Here is a 21,366-nt window from a genome sequence, read left to right as displayed (position 1 = left end):
CATATCTCTTGATTCCGTTAGCCTTAATACCTATATCTAACTAATATATTCAGTAAATTGGCCTCCACTGCCTTCTGTGGCAGATAATTCCACAGATTCACAACTCATTTTCTTGTACAAGTAGCAAGGGTCTTCGCATGACTTTCAATTTTTGTCATGGAGGCATTCAGAAGCATTTTCAAACAATCTCTTGAAGACCACCATTCAGGCAAACTCATTAGACTCATCTTATTTAAACAATGTATTGTAAGGCCAACTGCAAATACACACCTTCCTTCAGAGATTGCAAGCACCAGCAAATGCATAACAATGATAACAGCGATACCAAGACAGACAGCATTTCAGCACATATGTTTACATTAAAAATGAAAAGCAACATTTTATATACTCTCCTCGATCAAGTCGTGTGCAGTTATCCAGCTATGCAATGTGAAGGCAAGAAATTGTTTTATTAGAAAGTGTGGATCTTAGTTTATTTAGTTTTGTGAATCTCATGCAAATCTGTCCTTTCTGAAAATATAGCATGCTGAAAGAATTGTTAGCAAAGATGTTTTAAATAACTGCTCACAGGAAAACTTAATATTTAGCTATTTGCATTGAATACATTATCTCTATTTTGATGAATTCTCCCATCACAGAAGATAAAATCAGGATATTGCACAATAGTCTGGTGATATCCAATGCTCTGTGCAAAACTGTATTAAGTTTTTATTTAAACAGTTATAGCAAAATGGTGCAGTGCATTTGTCACTTAAATGGTGAAAACTACAGTTCACTTTAGAGCATTAATCGAGGTTGCAAGAAGCATTTTAGACCATGGAGCAAAGACCTGAATTTCTGTATGGGGACATGCTAATGGGAAGAAAAGGTTCAGTAGTTGAGCGACAGACAAGCGATTTTGCAGAAAGTTCAAGCCAATGGTAAATAGACAAATCAAGGTACATATTAACAGAAGGTATTTATTCACAAAATGCTGGAGTAACTCAGCAGGTCAGGCAGCATCTCGGGAGAGAAGGAATGGGTGACATTTCGGGTCGAGACCCTTCTTCAGCCTGACCTGCTGAGTTACTCCAGCATTTTGTGAATAAATACCTTCGATTTGTACCAGCATCTGCAGTTATTTTCTTATACTACATATTAACAGCGCTTATTGCCATGATCAATAGTGCAATAAGATGCAGGAGCAGCATATCATTTAAATATCTTTGATGGAATAATCATGGTTTGAATGTTACGGTTTTAGAAGCTAAGAACTATAAGCATGGAGCTAGGAAAATCATGCACCAGTTTTCGCATTCAATTAAACACAACGAGGAACTACTTGTATTCATTAACAATTGATTAAGCAAATGTGAAAACTGAGATACTAAACCAAAACGCGACAAGTTCTACTAATTGTCATGGAAAGAGACAAAAATGCAGGCAATTGCCCAGCTGAAAATAAGCAGTCTGGACATTCTGGCAGTTATATTTCATTCACTAAGAAACTTTATGTAATGTCAAGAGTGAACAGGCAGTCGGGGAACACACAGGATTTTCAAAGAACATGCTGTGGAAAGAAACAAGCCTTCGAGAAGGAAAAATAACTATGCTCTTTAAAAATGGATCATTCAAAAATAACATGTATGGTTAAGGACACACCAGCACTACAGATGTCTACAGGTGGTTAATTGGCAAGTAATAAACACATTTTATTTATATTAAATTGTATCAATAATTGTATTCCAGAGAAGTTACCTCTTACAGCTATAGAATTCGGACTGCACAAAACCTGATCGAGAACAATACAGTACCTTGCATACCTGCGGGACCAAAATCTTGCCTGGTAAGGAATATAGCATGATCATGATGCTCAGTGTGATCTGGGTCAGAGCGCTGTTGAGTGTGGGCCCACCGACAGACTTGTTCTAAACTTCGAGATGGATTCCCACGCTCTATTAAACTGATCGACTGTAAAATAAAAATGACGTATAGCTAACAGCACAAAACAAACTTATTAAAAAGGAAGCTCGTAAAAAACACGATTCGCGTCAAGTCTGAGTCTATTGCCATACGCACAAGTATGGTGAAGTACTGGTATGATGTAAACTCTTGTTTCGTTTTTATGTCTTCACATCTTAAAATGAATTCCAGTTTGGGCAATTTCTTATGGCGTGCGGTCACCTGTAGAGACTGAACCAACGGAGGCAATGACCGCCTCGCCAACAGTCTGTCTCGTCCCTTCCTACTTTGGTGTTTTTTAGTATGTGTTAAATGTATGTTTTAGTGTTCTTTAGCTTGTTTTATGTGGGGGTGGGGGGGGGGGGGGGGGGGGGGGGGGTGGGGGGGGATTTTTTTAATCTATTAGCTCGATGGAGATGCGATTTTATTTCCATATCGTATCTCCGTTCGCACTGCGGCCAAACATCGTGGAGCTGGCGGCCTCTGCTGGAGACCGACTTCGGGAGCTCCAACCGCGGGAGCCTGCAGGACTTAACATCATGGAGCTGCCGATCCCTGTCGGGGATCGACCTCAGAGCTCCAACCGTGGGAGCCTGCGGACTTTATCATCGTGGAGCTCGCGGTCCGTGGTTAGAGACTGACTTCGGGAGCTGCAAGCCGCAGGAGCTTCAACCGCAGGAGCTTCGATTGCCCCGACGCGGGGGCTTCGATTGCCGCGACGCGGGACTTCGATCGCCCTGACTGCGAATGGTTCGGCTGCCCCAACCGCAGAAGAATAAAGAGGAAAAAGTTTAGACTTTATTGCCTTCCATCACAGTGAGGAATGTGGGGAATCCGCTGTGGTGGATGTTTATGTTAACTTTTATGTAGTTGTGTGTCTTGTTGCTTTTTTTTTAGTATGGCTGCATGGTAAATCGAATATCACTGTACCATAATTGGTACACATGACAATAAACAGATCTTTGAACCTTTGAAATCAAAAGAAAAATTTGGTTCATTTAATTCGCTTTTTTTGCCCATGGCCAGCTGTCATTGCTCAAAGTGTACTTTCTCAGAAGTGGTGGTTGAAAATCAAGAGTATAAACATTTGAATGACTATTCTCTCTCTAATTCAGGAACACAGAGACAAATACCTCTAAAGGCTGAAATGCCCAAGATCAGACAATTCAGCACATTCCTGGAACATTGACTCAATCACAATCACAAGTACATTTATAGATTGAGCTGTTAATCGATTATTTAATGCATCTTATACGACATTATTTTTAATGCTACTTATCTGATTTACCTCCACTGAATTACCAGATATTAGAATATGGGGAACATTAATTTATATTCATCTATGAAAGCTCTCCAAATGTCAGAAGCCACCTGAACTTGAGAACTTGCTTGGAAAAAAATATTGTTTTTGGAAAATATATATATTTTGAAGGGTCTCGACCCAAAATGTCACCCATTCCCTCTCTCCTAGATGCTGCCTGACCTGTTGAGTTACTCCAGCATTTGTGATACCTGGAAAGAAATATTGGTCGTCTTCTGCATTAATTTATGTACTATATAAAGATAAGACCCAGTTCATTTTTTGTCTTGCCCAAGCTAAAAATGGACACCAACTTCCCTGAATCCAAAATGGTTAGTCTTCAAAGTGATAGAGCTACTTAAATGAGACTGTTTAAGCCCTTATCCGACAAGCACAATGATCAGTTGGTGCATGATCCATTAGGTGCCTTCACTTAACTATCAAGTATGTTGATTTTCTTTGATTGTCACCATACAGATCAAATGATTTATAGCATCTCCCAAATATATAGCTAAGCTCAAACATTTAGTACTGTACATTAATTGTAAGAGTGAACAATTGACCCCATAGAACTGGCACCAAGACTACAACAAACACCATGAACAAAATGGAGGATTTTACTATTGCACATTTTACACAATGTTAAAAAGCGTAAGGCCTCTTTCTCCAGCACAGTACCAAACGCCGTTTGTTACTTCACACACAAGAGACACAGAAGTTCTTGCATTTTTGATGTGGAGATGGTAACAATTGTTTGCTTGTCTTGGCAGCTGATTCATGTACAGGCGTAAAAGAGCTGTACCAGGCACAGACAAAAGTTCATCATTCAAAAAGCAAAAAGTTAACTGATGCCAATGCATATACCATGTCAATTTCTTCTGCCCAGATCAGCAAACAGGATAATTCAAATGTTAGCAATTAGGAATGATCAAAAAAATATTTGTAAGATTAATGTGGACCTGTTGGCATGCATACTCACCAGATTGGTGCGCATGAATAGAGGTGCTGACTTTGCTCAATTGTAGTACATGGAGGAGCTCTCTCCACTACTTTGAGAAGGCAGCCCAGATATTGCAGGGGATTGCCATCAATTCTCCACAGGATTCACGACTCACGAGATTCTGACATGTGCTTGCTCAAAGGCAGAGATCTCAAACTTGGTGGCTCTTCATCTGTCTTTTTCACAGAGTCACGGCAACTTATGGTCATTCAGTCATTCAGTCTAAAACCCACACCAGCCAATACAGAATTATTTAGGTCATTTTCATAACCTAGTTCTTGGACTGCATCTCTACAGGTTATGAGTTTTTAAGTGCTCATCCAAGTACCTGCTCAATGTGATGGGGCTTTCTGCCTCCACCACCCTTGTAACGCAGAGTTCCAGATAAAAAGAACAAACTGCTGGAGGAACTCAGCAGGTTAGGCAGCATCTGAGAAGGGAATGGACACATGATGCTTTGGGCCGGACTGCTGGAGTAGGGAGCAAAAGAGAGGTGGATGTGGAGTGAAGTATGGCAAGTGATAGGTGGATACAGGTGTGGGCATGGTGATTGTCAGATGGGTGGAGTAAGCGACAAATTAATATAGAACAGTACAGAGCAGCAACAGGCCTCAATGTCTATGCTGAACAAGATGCCAAGTGGAACTAATCTGTCTACACCATCATAAGCATGTTACTTGATGATCACCACATTGGTCATAGAGTCATCCCTGAAAATGTCGATCACATTCAAGGTCTCTATATTGTCATAGAACATTGTAAGTCATTACTATTCTTTTGACGAAGAAAATTCTTGTCATTCACTAATTAGAATTATAGGTAATCGCATTATAGTCACAGCTCCCACGAGATGCGCTAAATCTTCTATAACTCATTAGGATCCAATTAACATTGTGTAACTGCTTGAGAAAAATAAATGATTAATATTTTGAGATGTCGCTGACTCACCTGTCTGTAGCCTACCATAATCATCCTGACCAAAACTATGTTGATGTGGGTACCTAACGATTCATCATGGTAGATTTCATCAACCTGAAACAATAAAAACAAACGGTATTAAATTAGATATAAACAAACTTCTGCTGGGTGAGTCAGGAATGCATTTCATCTTTTGTCTTACAGCTCCCAATTGATTATTTTTCTCTTTAACCAATTAAAAATCATAAATCATATTAAAAAATGTAGATTTACACCGGGAATTATGCACTATAAAGGAATGTCTGCAGTTTCCAATGAAAGCTGCATCAAATGTTTCCAACTACCACATCTTTGTCCAGACCCGTTTCACAATGATTTTATTTGGCGATGATTGAAGGTGCATACAGAGGAGATCCAATGGATCCAATTTCTAGGCTTTAAGAGTTTTGGGGATACACGAAAAAAAAACGTTTTTGCATTTTCTAACACAGTATTTTATACAATTCTCTTCATAAGTGAAATTACGGAGAACTGGAAATATGCCTTCGGGTGAAACAATGTCCATCTTCAGTCCCTATATTGTTTTCTTGATTTATGTTCTTGGAACTTGCAATTAAAACATTCATTGTAGTGTTAAAATCAGATTGCTTTTAACAGACACTGCCCAGTCACTATTGGAGGCAAATAAATTAAAATTGTAGTACATGAACTTAAAGAGGGCGAGAAACTAATCACCATGAACGATGGTGAACTCCTTGGACTGCAATGACCTAGACCCATGTAACTAGTCTAGCAGCTGTAAAAACGATCACGATTAAAGCACTGGACTGTTGCAAAAGCCCATCTTCAGGACAAAAAAATAAGCTGCTCATTCTTGGTCTCTTCTATAAATGATTCAATCCCCAAAAATGTGGTTGATACTAAACTGCCTTCTGATGTACCCTGCAAAACCAAGTTCATTTAAAGCCATCCATCACTGATGTGAACAAAGCATTTGCCAATATATTCAGCCAATTCAACCATGCACACAAATATCTGGGGACATGCCGCGGTTGGGAATGTTTCCCCAAAACTCAGTAACAAACAGATTTATAATCATATCTATGAAATAATAACTTTCATGCCATCATTCTAGGCTCCTCTATCATAATCATAGAAAACATCTTATCCCATTCATTGGACAGATCCACAAGACATGCAAGAATAGACAGGAAGAAGTGGTCTGGTTATCTGTAACATTGACTCCAGACTCCATGGAGATTCCAGGCACTGGAGCAAATTACTACTTCTTGCTTTCCATCAGCTGATTAATTGGTATTTCTTCATGGTAAACACCATTTGGAAGGGCTGAGAAGGAAGGATGCACACATATACTGCGGGTAGCATCCTTCAAAGCAAATGACAGTTTTGCTAGCATTAGTATTGAATAAACTGGCCAACTTCAGAAGGATACTGCTTGCCAACCTGCAGAGCAAAGAGCCTGTATGTGTAAGAGTCTGCAGGAAGGAACTGCAGATGCTGGCTTAAACCGAAGACAGACACAAAATGTTGGAATAACTCAGCGGGGCAGGCAGCATCTCTGGATAGAAGGAACAGGTGATGTTTCGGGTCGAGACACTCGGGTCTCGAGTCTTGACCCAAAACATCACCCATTCCTTCTAAGCAGGTTTGCTGCCTGTCCCGCTGAGTTACTCCAACATTTTGTGTGCAAAAGTCTTGGCATTTCCCCCACCAATCTATCTTTTGAGATGGCATCAGTCCATTTCCATCATCGGCTGAGACAGGATTTTGTGGAAGACAAGGCTCCATTGTACTGTGCAATATGATAACAATGCTAAATGGAAGAGATTCAGAATAAGTAATATAAATTAAACTGGCCTTCCTCTGGCTGCTAACATAATTGTGGCTTCACTATTACCATGTTAATTCCTTTACCATTTCAAACACAGAGGAAATGCCTCCCACACAGTGTCCCTCCTCAACATTACTCTCCTTCATCTAGCCAGAAAGAAAGACCACAATGATAAATAGACGTGGCTACATACAGGAAGTGCACATATTGTAATGGCTAAAACCAAATGTTTCTTTGGTTCTGTCAGGCTAAAATCATAGCAGAGGACCAAGGATGTTTGCTTGCCAGCTCCTCAAACAGCAACGACACAAATTAGCTGCTGGATGATTAATACAGACAAAGATAGCTGTTCATAGATGAGAATTTAGACGTGCTGCACATTGAAATGCTAGACATCTCATCCAGTCAGACTTAGAGCTTGAAAGAAATGTCAGAAATCATAAACTCCTTATTAATTTTTGTAAGACAGAAAGGCAGAATGTTAATCATGAGACAGACTGGGGATATCGAAATCCTTGTGCACCAGTCAGAATCAAAGGCGCAGGTCAAGCAGGCTGTAAAGGAGGAAAATGGCTTGCTTTTCATTGCAAGACGTTTTGAGTGCAAAGGAAAGGTTGCCTTACTACATTCGTAATGTACAGTACTGCTGTAGCTTAGGTCTCCTTACCCACAAAAATATATATATTTGCATAGAAGGGGTGCGCTAAAGACTCACAAGATTAATTGCTCGGACATTCCTCGATTTAGATGTTGTAATTGTCATTAAGATTAGATCAAGATTAGAAGGGTCTCGACCCGAAACGTCATCCGTTCCTTATTTCCAGAGATGCTGCCTGACCCGCTGAGATACTCCAGCATTTTGTGTCTACCTTCGATTAGATCAACTAGCCTGTATTCACTAGTTCTAGAACAAAGAGCGGAGATCTTATTCAAACAGACACAATTCTGAAAAACTAGATTAAAAAGGTGCTTCTGGAGAAACAAGGAACTGCAGATGCTGGGTTACAAAAAAAAAGGACAAAGTGTGGGAGTAACTCAACAGGTCAGGCAGCATCTCTGGAGAACCAGGATAGGTGATGTTTCACGTCAGACAGAGGAACAGAGGTGTCTCAGTATATAGAGTAGGGCATTTAGCTCTGAGATCAGAGGAAACTTCTTCACTCAGAATATCTGCCATAGAAAGCTTGTATACACTGGAACTTAGAAGGATGAGAGGGGATCTTATCGAAACATATAAGATTATTAAGGGGTTGGACACGTTAGAGGCAGGAAACATGTTCCCAATGTTGGGGGAGTCCAGAACAAGGGGCCACAGTTTAAGAATAAGGGGTAGGCCATTTAGAACGGAGATGAGGAAAAACGTTTTCAGTCAGAGAGTTGTGAATCTGTGGAATTCTCTGCCTCAGAAGGCAGTGGAGGCCAATTCTCTGAATGCATTCAAGAGAGAGCTAGATAGAGCTCTTAAAGATAGCGGAGTCAGGGGGTATGGGGAGAAGGCAGGAACGGGGTACTGATTGAGAATGATCAGCCATGATCACATTGAATGGCTGTGCTGGCTCGAAGGGCCAAATGGCCTCCTCCTGCATCTATTGTCTATAAAGCTGTGCAGGTCAAGTCGTCAAGGAGTTACATGGATTTCTGGACACAAATGACAAGGAGTATGGGAAAAGAATGAGAAGCTGAAGGACCAGCCAAGATTGTTTTGAATGTCCTGCTTTTCTATGTTTCAAATGCATGTACCTGCTCTGAATGTTGAATTCGGGTTACAGAGCTGTTTCCTTAGTGCCAGCATATGTGCTTCATTGAGACTGTTGGTGGTACAAACTTAACACACATTTTATTCAAGGGCTTCGGTCCCTCCAACATTGGAATTGTTCTTCATGTCTGCCTTGCCTAGGCACCTCTCCTCTAGCTTCTGCAGGACATGAAAGCCCTGCATTACAGTTTTCAAGGATGAGACCACAATCAAATAAACATAGCAGCCCTGCTGCCCCACTCATCTAACATAGTTTATTATCGCCGAGATACAGTGAGGACCTTTTTTTGCTGCATTTTATCCAGTCAGTGGAAAGACTATACATGATTACAATCAAGCCAGCCTCAGTGTACAGATACATGATAAAGGGAATTACGTTTGGTGCAAGATAAATCCAGTAATGTCCGATTAACGATAGTCTGAGGGTCTTCAATGAGGTAGATTGTAGTTCAGGACTGCGCTCCAGTTGGCGATGGGATGATTCAGTTGCCTGATAACAGCTGGGAAGAAATTGTCCCTGAATCTGGAGGTATGCACTTTCACAGTTCTGTACCTCTTGCCTGATGGTAGAGGGGAGAAGAGGGAATGTCCGGGGCAAGACTCATCCTTGATTATACTGGTTGCCTTGCCGAGGCAGCGTGAAGTGCAGATAGTCAATGGAAGGGAGGTTGGTTTGTGAGCTGTATCCACAATTCTCTGCATTACTTGTGGTCTTGGATGGAGCTGTTCCCAAACCATGATGTGATGCATCCCGATAAAATGCTTTCTACAGCGCATCAGTAGATGTTGGTGAGAGTTGTTGGGGATGTGCCAAACATCCTAAGCCTCTAAGAAAGTAAAAGCTTTGGTGTGTTTTCTTGGCAATTTCTTCAATATGGCTGGCCCAGGACAGGTTGCTGGTGATATTTAAAGCCAATTTGATATGTAAGTTTGTAGATGGCATTACAGCAACAAATATGTTATATTTTGGCATAATAAGGACTTGATATTCAGTAATAAAATAGATACTAAAAGTCAGTTTTATTTGATAGCTTGCATTAGCAATTGTGAGAGATTAATGTGATGCAGGCCCTTTGACACATTGTCCATGACACCTATCTGGCACTCATTTGCTAGAGTAAACCTGTTTTATTTTCCACATGTATCTCAAACCAGATTCTTAAGAAGGGTCCCGACCCGAAACGTCACCCATTCCTTCTCTCCTGAGATGCTGCCTGACCTGCTGAGTTACTCCAACTTTTTGTGAATCAAACCAGATTATAGACAATAGGTGCAGGAGGAGGCCATTCGGCCCTTCAAACCAGCACCGCCATTCAATGTGATCATGGCTGATCATTCTCAATCAGTACCCCGTTCATGCCTTCTCCCCATACCCCCTGACTCCGCTATCACTCATCTACATACAATGGATAATTTTAAATGGTCAATTAACTGACGAATCCACACACCTTTGGGATGTGGGAAGAAACCAGAATACTCATAAACGCACATGGTCAGAGTTTAGTTTAGAGATAGAATGCAGAAACATGCCCTTCGGCCGACCGAGTCCACACTGACCAGCGATCCCCGCACATTAACACTATCCTACACACACAAGGGACCATTTTTTACACTTATACAAAGCCAATTAACCTACAAACCGGTACGTCTTTGGAGTGTGGGATGAAACTGAAGGTGTTGGAGAAAACCCAGTCACCGGTGTCGAGTTCGCATTCGGGAACGTACAAACTCCGTACAGACAGAACCCGCAGTCGGGATCGAATGCTGGTCTCCGGCTCTGCAAGCACTATAAGGAAGCAACTCTACCGCGGAGCCACCATGCCGAGAGAACATATAAATTCCAGCGACAACTCAAAGGTCAGAATTGAGTAAGGGTTACTGGATTTCTGAGGCAGCAATTCTATTTACTGCAGCCCCATGCGACCCATGGGGTGGGAACATGTGCTTCAACAGTTACATGACAACTGTGCACAATTAACATGAAAATTGCAAATTGCTCTGAGATATTAGCTTGGCTTTCATTTTGTGAGATAGAGATGATAGATATACATTTACTACTTGTCCTCACATGAAAAGCAATGCGATAATTTTATTGCACTTCAAGGTGACAGACCTCAGAGCTTAAATTTAAAGTCTATTTTGTTTAAGCCACTGGCTAAGCAAACATCTTGAGCAGTCAGATTAAAAAAAGCAAATCTTTCCTCAACTCTGAATGGCGAAACCTTTCTCCCTTCGCAATGCATATAGTAACCTTGTTTAATCAAAAGAAATATTGCCTTAATCTGTGAAAACACTTCTTGTGCTTTAACAGCTTCACACAGAATGAATGTGTTGACACTGGATGGGGTTCAATAGCTGAAGAAAGACGTGAGAGGCTGCTGATATAGAACAACAAACTGACTTGTTGTGAAAAGATAAATATTCCAGTTCTGACATCAGCAAAGGACAAAGCTAACATTGAGAAGTCTTATTCACAGACTGGTACCAAGGCACGGATCAATCGCTTGGCAATGAGGAGTCTCCAGAAATGAATCACGTTTAGTTGTACTGCATCTATCAAAAGAGAAGGCTTTTTACAATTTCTCATTACTTGATAATCTGCACTCAATCATTACTAATCTGCACTCAATAGTATTGAATTATCTGCCAAGGCAGCTTTTACCTTGTAGTTAAGAATAATATTCCAGTTTCCCCAAATGTAAAAACATGTTCATATTGGATTGAGAATCTTTCACCAAACTGTGTGCAAACTCACTGGTGAAATTTAACACTCTTCTGATCAAAGTTTATTTCTGGTAAAGGAGAAGATTCTTCACTGTACCATAGGGCCCATTGGCAACAAAAAAAAAAAGCCTGCCATTGTTAGTTTCCTTTTTCAATGTTCACACTTAGATTGCTATTGTTATTGATATTTAATATTGTAATGAAGAAAGATCTACATATTAAGATTCTTACCAGTAAAAATTAAAATGTCAATTTCTTGAATGTGTTCTCATTTAGCCTCAGACATAATTGCCATAGCGCTAATTTCCCAACTAACAACGCGTCAAGGTGACTTTTGATAGAAAACAAAATTTCAATAATTATCCAAAAAGATCCATTATTTCTGGATTTGTATTTACATAATTAATTAAAGCATTATTGTAATGCTTATTCCAATAATTGTACAAGTGTCCTCAATTAAGGCACCGTTGGAAAGAAAAGGATGGAGTTAGGGATATTCTCTGCCACAAATCCCAGCAAATGGAATTTCTAAAATTAATCCGAAAATGCATTAACATTTTGGTTGCTGAATAGGTTTTGCTGAGGGGCATTCTCCCAGCTTCAATCCACAGCCTCTTCCAATCTACACTGGACCAGCAGTGTGGTGTTGACATTTATTTCTGTGTCCTTACGTTTCACAAACTGGTACTATTCAGTGCATACATATAAACATTGGGTAAGAATAGAGTCAGGCTTGTATGATATCTTCCATAGCCAAATATTCTGGCTGTACTCTTGACCAATACCAACAAGGAATGCTTTTAAATTGTTCTCATATCCACAGGACTGAAGTTGAGGTGTGGAGCAAAAAAATTAGGGACAGTGTGTAACTTATCCTTTAGTAGGCAAGTATACTTTTTGTGAGATGTGTGTGTGATGGTCTGGGCTGCATCCAGAATTCTCTGCAATCTCTTGTGGTCTTGGATGGAGCTGTTCCCAAATCATGCTGTGATGAATCCTGATAAAATGCTTTCTACGGCGCATCTGTAGAAGTTGGTGAGAGCTGTTGGGGACAAATACTCAAGTTCAACAAATCAGATGTTGTTATCAATTATAGATGCCACATTCTTTTTAAATAATCGGCATTAGTAAGATGAGCACAAATAATGTCGCTACATCCTCAAATATTTAAATATTTTCAGCTTTTGGAAAAAAAAAATGATTTAAGTGTGTCCATCTTCAACTTTGTGAATTAATTTTGGTAACTCTTTAGTTTAGTTTATTGTCAGTGAAGAGCTTTTGTTGCGTGTTTTCCAGTCAGCAGAAATAAATACATCGTTACAATTAAGCCATTTACAGTGTATGATACAGGGAAAAACGTTCGATGGAAGGTAAAGCCAGCAAAGTCTGATCAAAGAAAGTCCGAGGGTCACCAAACAGGTAGATAGTAGTTTAGCACTGCTTTCTCGTTGTGATAGGATGATTCAGTTGCTTGGTAACAGATGAAAACAAAATTTAAAAAATTCCCTGCATGTTATTTGAGTTTTCTGCTTTTAGTTGAGCAGGTCACAGGACAAGAAGACGAAATGTTCTATTTTTCTTGTATAAACTGCTGTTTTTGATAGTATTTTAGTTATAACAATAAAAATTTCAAGTTCATAGACCGATGTCCCAGCTGGGAGTAAAATCTTTCTTCACGCATGCTGTGATACATGATGCCATATATTTCTTGCCAAAGGACCAAGAAAGCTGAACAGTTCAAGAGGAAAGCGCCAATTTTAAATGACCAGTGGAGATTATTTATGTTAAATCTACGAATGTAAAAGGCCCATTCTTAGTCACGTGTGTGACCAAAAATGGGAAAAATTGTGGAATACATCTCTTCTGATTCTGAAAGCATTACAGGTATATTGTTTTGTACTGTATATATGACTTACATATGTCGAAGTTCATCAAGTGACATTTTTATATGTTACGCTGACAATCTTTGTTTAGAGTCAGAGGTCAAATATGACTGGTCATGGGTGTCCATGTGAGGCCACACACGTGACCTGTCATATTTGACCTCTGACCCTAAACAAACATTGTCAACATAACATATAAAATTTTCACTTGATAAACTTTGACATACATAAGTCATATATACAGTACAAAACAATATACCTGTAATGCTTTCAGATTTAGAAGAGATGTATTCCACAATTTTTCACATTTTTGGTCACACACGTGACTAAGAATGGCCCAAAAGTAATGACTTTTTATGCTCCCTTTTTATTTCTAATAGATGCTTAGCACCAGGTTACATAGAGTCTTTAGCATATAAACAAACTAATTGGTCCTTTTGTAGACTGCATTTATAAACCAGCAAAAAGCTTCCCCCATCCATTATCTAAACCCCATGTGATCATCTTGCCCCCCCTTACATAGAAACATGCCATTTGTCTCAATTGCAGTCAACTAGTTATTTATACAGGAACAGTCATACATCTCAGTACATAGGCTTTTTTGGTATAATACAAGGAACCTTCCAGAAATTACAGGACGCATTGCAAAGATAGACTATTTTATAAATAGGTGTTCGCAAGTGGCATTATAAAGAGCTAGTTCACATACTTATAACTCCTTTTGTCAATGGTGTTATTTAGTTATATTGTCAGTCAATTCGCTTGGAGCAAATTGTACCACAGACAGAAATGAAACATATGTACAGAATTCATACATCAACTGAGAGAAAAAGAGGGCGAGTACTTTAGGTTGGTGACCTATTATAAAAGGGAGAAATAGATGAAGATTTGACTATTTTCCAATCTCCTTTGGCTACAGGCATGTGGAAAAGTGGCTGAAAGATTGCTAAACCCTCGTTACAATGGACCACGCAGGAGAGGGAAGGGTGTCCATTATTGCCTATTGTCCACTATAACTGAGTGAGGGATTATGAGTAGTAGAAACAAAGAACTGCATAGATACAAAATGCTGGAGTAATTCAGCGGGTCAGGCAGCCAACGGGACCCCACTACTTGCCACATCTTCCCATCCCCTCCCCTTTCTGCGTTCCGCAGAGACCGTTCCATCCGTAACTCCCTGGTCCACTCGTCCCTTCCTACCCAAACCACCCCATCCCCGGGGAACTTTCCTCTGCAACCGCAGGAGATGCAACACCTGTCCCTTTACCTCCCCCCTCAACTCCATCTAAGGACCCAAACAGTCTTTCCATGTGAGACAGAGGTTCACCTGCACCTCCTCCAACCTCATCTATTGTATCCGCTGGTCTAGATGTCAACTTCTTTACATCGGCGAAACCAAACGCAAGCTCGGGGATCGTTTCGCTCAACACCTTCGCTCAGTCCGCCTTAACCAACCTGATCTCCCGGCGGCTGAGCACTTCAAATCCCCCTCCCGCTCCCATTCTGACCTTTCTGTCATGGGCCTCCTCCAGTGCCATAGTGAGGCCCACCGGAATTTGGAGGAACAGCACCTCATATTTCGCTAGGGCAGCTTGCAGCCCAGCAGTATGAACATTGACTTCTCCAACTTTAGATAGTTCCTCTGTCCCTCTCTTCCCCTCCCCCTTCCCAGTTCTCCCTCTATCTTCCTGTCTCCACCTATATCCTTCCTTTGTCCCGCCCCCCTGACATCAGTCTGAAAGAAGGGTCTCAACCCAAAACGTCACCCATTCCTTCTCTCCTGAGATGCTGCCTGACCTGCTGAGTTACTCCAGCATTTTGTGAAATAAATACCTTCGGTTTGTACCAGCATCTGCAGTTATTTTCTTACACTTTGAGTAACAAAGTAGTTCTAAATCAGTTTTAAAGGATCAACAATTGATTACTCAGGCAACAATGTCTTTTTTGTTGGACAAATTAAAAGACACCAATTAAACTCCTTTTCCCCAGAAATTATCATGTTCATGTAAGGGAATAAGGTTAAAGCATTTTCCATGTGTGCAGGAGGCAGGAAGGTCGCAGAGATACTTAGATCCTTTTCAATTGAAAAAAGAGGCTGCAATTGTGATTCTTTGTTCCTGTTTCCACCTGCTTGCCAGCCAAAAGATGGAATGGCTGGGTTCCCAGGTGAAAAAGCACAGAAACAAAGACATGGTCGGGGATCCTTGGCGATTAACCAACAGGTGGTGATGAGTCTGTTAATTGGCAGCACATGATCATTAGGGTGGAGATCAAAGATGCATACAAGGCAACAATAGGAACACACTGCTCCACCCGGCACTATCAAAAGCAAGTCTTTGCAGACAACAAATTTGCGAGTCTGTTTTGAAGTGAATTTATATACGGCAATGAATTTTCTATCACTCCATGAGGCAATCCATGCACATCTTGTCACTATGACTAATTGAGGGGACATTCTCTGTTTGGCGCAGCTACACCACCTGCCTTATCCTAAACCCCCATCTCCTCATGTTGCAAGAGGGTAGTAATACATCTCCTCCCGGGGGTATTATCAAGGTCCTTATCTGAATTTAAAACTGAATAGGAGAATAAAGAGATATTAGATTGAATGGCACTTGGGATTAGGGTTGCTGTTCATTAGACTTATACCAATGCCAACGGTTTAAACCGCTGAGTCGATTCAATTTATCATAAATGTTGTAATAGAAGCACTGTAACTATCATCTATCTGAAACGCTGATGTTGGTTATTTATGTATGCAATCGGTGGGCATGGTGTATGTATGCATGCAAAGGGGTTTATGTATGCAAAGGTGCGGCACGGTGGCGCAGCGGTAGAGTTGCTACCTTACAGCGAATGCAGCACAGGAGACCCGGGTTTGATCCCGACTGCAGGTGCTGTCTGTACGGAGTTTGTATGTTCTCCCCGTGACCTGCGTGGGTTTTCTCCGAGATCTTCGGTTTCCTCCCACACTCCAAAGACGAACAGGTATGTAGGTTAATTGGCTTGGTAAATGTAAAAAAAATTGTCCCTAGTGTATATAGGATGGTGTTAATGTGAGGGGATCAATGGTCAGTGCAGACCCGGTGGGTCGAAAGGGCCTGTTTCCGCGTTGTGTCTCTAAACTCTAAACTCAAACAGCATGTTTTTTTTTAAATGCGAGGAATTGCTTCGTGGCAAATATATTTGGCTACTAGCTTGTTTAGAAAATAGTCTGGAACTATACCTTGGCAGCAGTTTTCAGATCGGTCATCTTTCTTCACTTTCGGAGGCAGGATCTTGGGGTTCTGGTACACTCACGCACTGTCAGCTGTCTGCTTCAGGCACCACTTTGAATAATATGGCAGGAAGTTGAATGTAGTGGTGTGGGGTCAAGACCCCTCCATTATAGGGCAATCTTCCAACTCAAATAAAAATAGGAATGCACGTGGTGAATCTATTGTGCTCTGTGTGAACAGTCCCCTAGGAAGCCTGTTGTGCTGGCAACAGTTCCCAATAAATGATAAAGATGTGCAAACTTTAACTATTTGAAACAAATTAGACCAGTCAAGACAGCAGGAATACTCATTTACCTCACTTTGCATGTGAATAGGAACGTTTCTGGGTTACTGAATTGTATTTTCCCAAATTGCCGCTTCTCAAATGCACAAAAACAAAATCCATCAACTTCCATTTTTCTCTAAACGTTTCCCTCCATCTAAGCAGAGTGGATATTTACTGCTGCATATAACAGTGCATATAACAGTGCAGATACATCCACAGAAACACATGAGTTGATAGTATGGCAATTTACTGGTGTAAAAGATCAAGCAAATAATTCATGTCACTTAAATAAGTTACACTTGTACTACTAAATCTTGTTACTTTCATCTATCATCTTAATGGATCTCTGCAAACCAGCATCTGTTACAAAGTAGAAAACACATTTGTAATTTGGACAGCGAGATCCTGGAAAAAGTAATAATGCCCAGATGCACAATAGATGTTGCTTGAGGGATGTTGTTGTTGTTCGTCCTTCGGGTTCGAAGATGACCATTACTTCACTTTCAGTTGGAGGATTGGTGACTGTGGGTCCGGAAGTGACTGGTGAGGCCAATCCGGGCTCGGAAGGCACGCCCACACGTAGGACACAAGTGGATGGCTGCTGCAGTGGAAGTGGAGGTAGCCCGGGCCTTGCGCGCGGTGCGTTTCCTCTGGGCCTCTGCAGTGCGTCTGTTCTCTGCTGCACGGGCTCCTGTGGTGAGTTTGCTACGCCAGGTTGGACGGTCCAGAGCAAGAGACTCCCAAGTGCTGAGGTTGATGTCCAAGTCTTTGAGGGACACTTTGAGACAGTCCTTAAACCGTTTCTTCTGTCCTTCTACTGAGCGCTTGCCCTGACACAGTTCTCCATACAGAAGCTGTTTTGGCAGTCGACTCTCGGGCATTCTGACGACATGGCCTGCCCATCTGGCTTGGGCTTTCCGTAGGAGGGTGTGGACGCTGGGGATTCCGGCCCGTTCCAAGACCTCTGTGTCGGGAATTTTGTCCTGCCACCTGATGTGAAGGAGTCTGCGTAGGCAGCTCAAGTGAAAGTGGTTGAGCTGTTTGGCATGTCTGCTGTAGACAGTCCAGGTCTCACTGGCATAGAGAAGAGTGGTGAGTACCACTGCACGGTAGACCTTCAGCTTGGTGGTAAGGCTGAGTCCTCTCCGCTCCCAAACATTCTCACGGAGTCACCCAAAGGCAGCGCTGGCCTTGGCAATCCTGTTGTTGACCTCAGCTCAATGTTCACCACTCGCGAGAGTGTACTACCCAAATAGGTAAAGCTGTCGACTGCCTGTAGATTCTGCCCCTTCACCGTGACGGTGTGGTTCCTGGTAGGGCTTTCCAGGCACGGGCTGGTACAAAACTTCAGACTTTTTGGTGCTAATGGAGAGACCAAAGTTGTCACAGGCCTGTGAGAAGCAGTCCATTTCATGCTGCATCTTCTGCTCTGTGCTGGCATTGAGGGCGCAGTCATAAGCAAACAAGAAATCTCTGATGATGGTCTCCTTCACCTTTGTAACAGCTTGCAGGCGCCTGAGGTTGAACAGCCTGCTGTCAGTCCTGTACCTGATGTGTATTCCATCCTGGCAGTCACGGTAGGCATCAGTCAGCATGGCAGAGAAGACCATGCTGAAGAGTGTAGGAGCAAGAACGCAACCTTGCTTCACGCCGTTTGTCACTGGAAAGGCTTCCGACTCATCTCCATCTCCTAGCATTAGATTGAGGGATAACACTAGATTGAATACTCACTACTTGATACAGTACTAAGGAATATCTTGTGCCCATCCAAAAGAAGGTGTGGTTTGGTATAATTTTTCATTAAAAATTTGACATTTATGACAATGCTTTCATCGCTAGTTGGAGTGCCACCTGGTTTTTGGCCTGGTTGGGCACCTGGTCATAGATTACCTTAATAATAGTTCCAAAGAATAGTCATAAACCAAAATCAAAGTTCTACACATTATACTTGTTCCAAAGTGATGTTAAAATGACCAGAAGCTTAGATACAGCAGGAAATTAATTGGATTTTTAAGACTTTGTTTTAATTCTCAAGAGACCATTCCAGTCTGAAGAAGGGTCTCGACCCGAAACGTCACCTATTCCATTTCTCCAGTGATGCTGTCTGACCCGCTGAGTTACTCCAACTTTTTGTGTTTAATTCCAGTCCTATCTATTGTTTTCAATCCTTTCTATCACTGCAATGATGCAAGTTATTAGCATTTGAAATACTTCTGGTTGCAGATTCTTAAACATACTGAACCAATGTTTGTTATTGGTTTATTATTGTCATGTGTGCTAAGGTACATTGAAAAACTTTGCTTCGTGCGCAATCCAGGCAAATCGCTCAAACCATGAGTACAATCAAACCATGGACAAGTAATAAAGGTAATCCAAAAAGACAAACCTCCTCCTGACCTGGAGTGGAGGTATTAGGGGGATTGTATGCCCAAGGTAAAAATGAACCAGTGGGATCAGGGAATTAGAAATTAGGATAAGAAGTTCTTACAACATTCAAGGAACTGAATATCATCCAGACCAATAGAAAGTCTGCTTGATCAACAACTTAAATACTGATTCCCTTTTCTAATCCTGAACAGCAGCCAATTGCCATGGCCTTTTCGACAGGACCTCTCCAATCCACAAGCTTTATCATCTAGAAAAACACACAGAACAGGCACATGGGAACAGTATCATCTGCTATTACATTCCAAATCACACAATGCTGAATTATAAAGTATATTGCTTCATAGTTTGCCTTCTTTGCTTTACTTTGCCTTTGCCTTAATTCCTAGCTAATTAATTTATTGCATCGTATGGGAGGCACATGCCCAATCTCGTTGTACCCCTGTACAATGACAATAAAGGTATATTGTATTGTATTGTATTGTATTGTTTTTGGACCAAAATCCTGTAACACCCTTCTTAACAGTACCATTAGCAGAAATGGTTCACGAAAATGACATTGTCCAGCTGTTCCATGACTGGGTGGTCCACCTTTCCTAATCCTTTGACAAGTGGCCATTTTGTTTTTGATCAATAAATATACATGTAAATGTACGTTTCACATTTCAATCCTGCCATTAAACTCTCCAGAGTTAGTGCACCATAAACCAAACAACTAAATTACAAAGTTCTCTACTTTTTCTTTTTTTTTAAATTCTTACTTTGCCTTAATTCCTTCTCTTTTCATCCATGCTTTTTTAAAAACTTTTCTAAATTTTATTTCACACGGTTACAAATAACTAGAAGATACAAGGTTCCATGGCCACCAAATTTTCTAAGAAGTGGTAGCTCAAATAATAGTGAGTAATTTCATTTTAATCACACCAAAAGCCATCTTTGCAGCAATTGCTGTTCCATGATGTCTTATTCAATTTGATTTTTCAACATGCTCACAATTAATTATTGCAATAAACATATGGAAGTGAGTCCACAACAAGGAAAATTATGAAAAAAGTGTATGCACAGATTTGTAATGATTTCCTTATTTCCTGTAACTGTTACTTCAAAGCACTTCATTGGCCAGCAAGAAATTCAGACTTGATATTCAAGCCAAAAGCTCCTCCAGTTTTCTAGGTCCCTGTGAAAGTTGACATTTGAAGAGCTATTTATGTGTTCTGGTTCTGAATGCTAATGATCAAATGTTTTCACAGTTGGCTTTCTCGTGACTTAGCAAACAATCATGATCTATTAAATTTTTGATTTTACCAATAACTTCCCAGAAAAAAAAGGATTAGCATAAAACAAATTCAAAATTATACCAATTTTCATTGCCAAAAAACTTGCAAAATAATTAATAAGTTCAATACTGTGGGGAAAATGTTAATTGCCAAAACCTCGCAAGAATTAAGAATGACTTGTCATATGCCCTCAGGGTCCAGTCCAAGTACGTTTGTGCAATAAATAACAAAAATCAAGTGCAAAAGCTAGAATATTATAGTTTCATTGAATTTAATGATTCAAATTTTTTTTTTTGGACTTAATTCCAGTTATAGAATCATCGACTTCAAACAAAGAATGCATGTGACCTGAAAATTAGAAAACCTATACCGAAACAAAGGAATAGGAAAATAAAACGCAGTCGCTTCATTGAGATTTTCAGATTTTAAATGTCTTAGATCATACTCAGATTTTAAATGTCTTAGATCATACGTAGTATAAATGGAGAGCTCAACAAAAATAGTGACCTCTCAATAAGTACCACCCAATAAGTTCTAACATTGAACACGTGAACACGCTTTGAAAGATTGGTAATGGCCCACATTTGCACCTATCTTCCAGGCAATCTCAACACCCCAGCAATTCACATACAAGAAACATAGGTCTATGGAGGATACCATCACTCTTGCATTATATTCAGTCCAGGATCACCTTGACAATAAGAATGCTTATGTCAGGATGCTGTTCATTGACTACAGCATAGTCATCAACACCAGAATTCCAAATAAGGTCATCCTTAAACTTCTG

At 40.7% G+C, this 21,366-nt stretch overlaps 1 protein-coding gene across 3 annotated transcripts in view; it reads right to left on the bottom strand.

The window, feature by feature from the left end:
- The window catches only part of adamts14 (ADAM metallopeptidase with thrombospondin type 1 motif, 14), a 120,852-nt gene that overhangs the window by 36,460 nt on the left and 63,026 nt on the right, over nt 1-21,366 (bottom strand). For 2 of the 3 annotated variants that reach the window (XM_078428534.1, XM_078428537.1), the window contains 2 exons: nt 5,190-5,273; nt 1,794-1,950 (listed from right to left, as the gene is read on the bottom strand). In XM_078428534.1, the coding sequence (XP_078284660.1) occupies nt 1,794-1,950; nt 5,190-5,273 (241 nt within the window). The remainder of the gene's footprint in view (nt 1-1,793; nt 1,951-5,189; nt 5,274-21,366) is intronic. The other variant, XM_078428536.1, reaches the window with a different exon arrangement.

This window comes from Rhinoraja longicauda, chromosome 35 (assembly GCF_053455715.1).
Source record: "Rhinoraja longicauda isolate Sanriku21f chromosome 35, sRhiLon1.1, whole genome shotgun sequence".
NCBI classification, from domain to species: Eukaryota; Metazoa; Chordata; class Chondrichthyes; order Rajiformes; family Arhynchobatidae; genus Rhinoraja; species Rhinoraja longicauda.
This window is presented reverse-complemented; position numbering and strand designations above follow the sequence as displayed.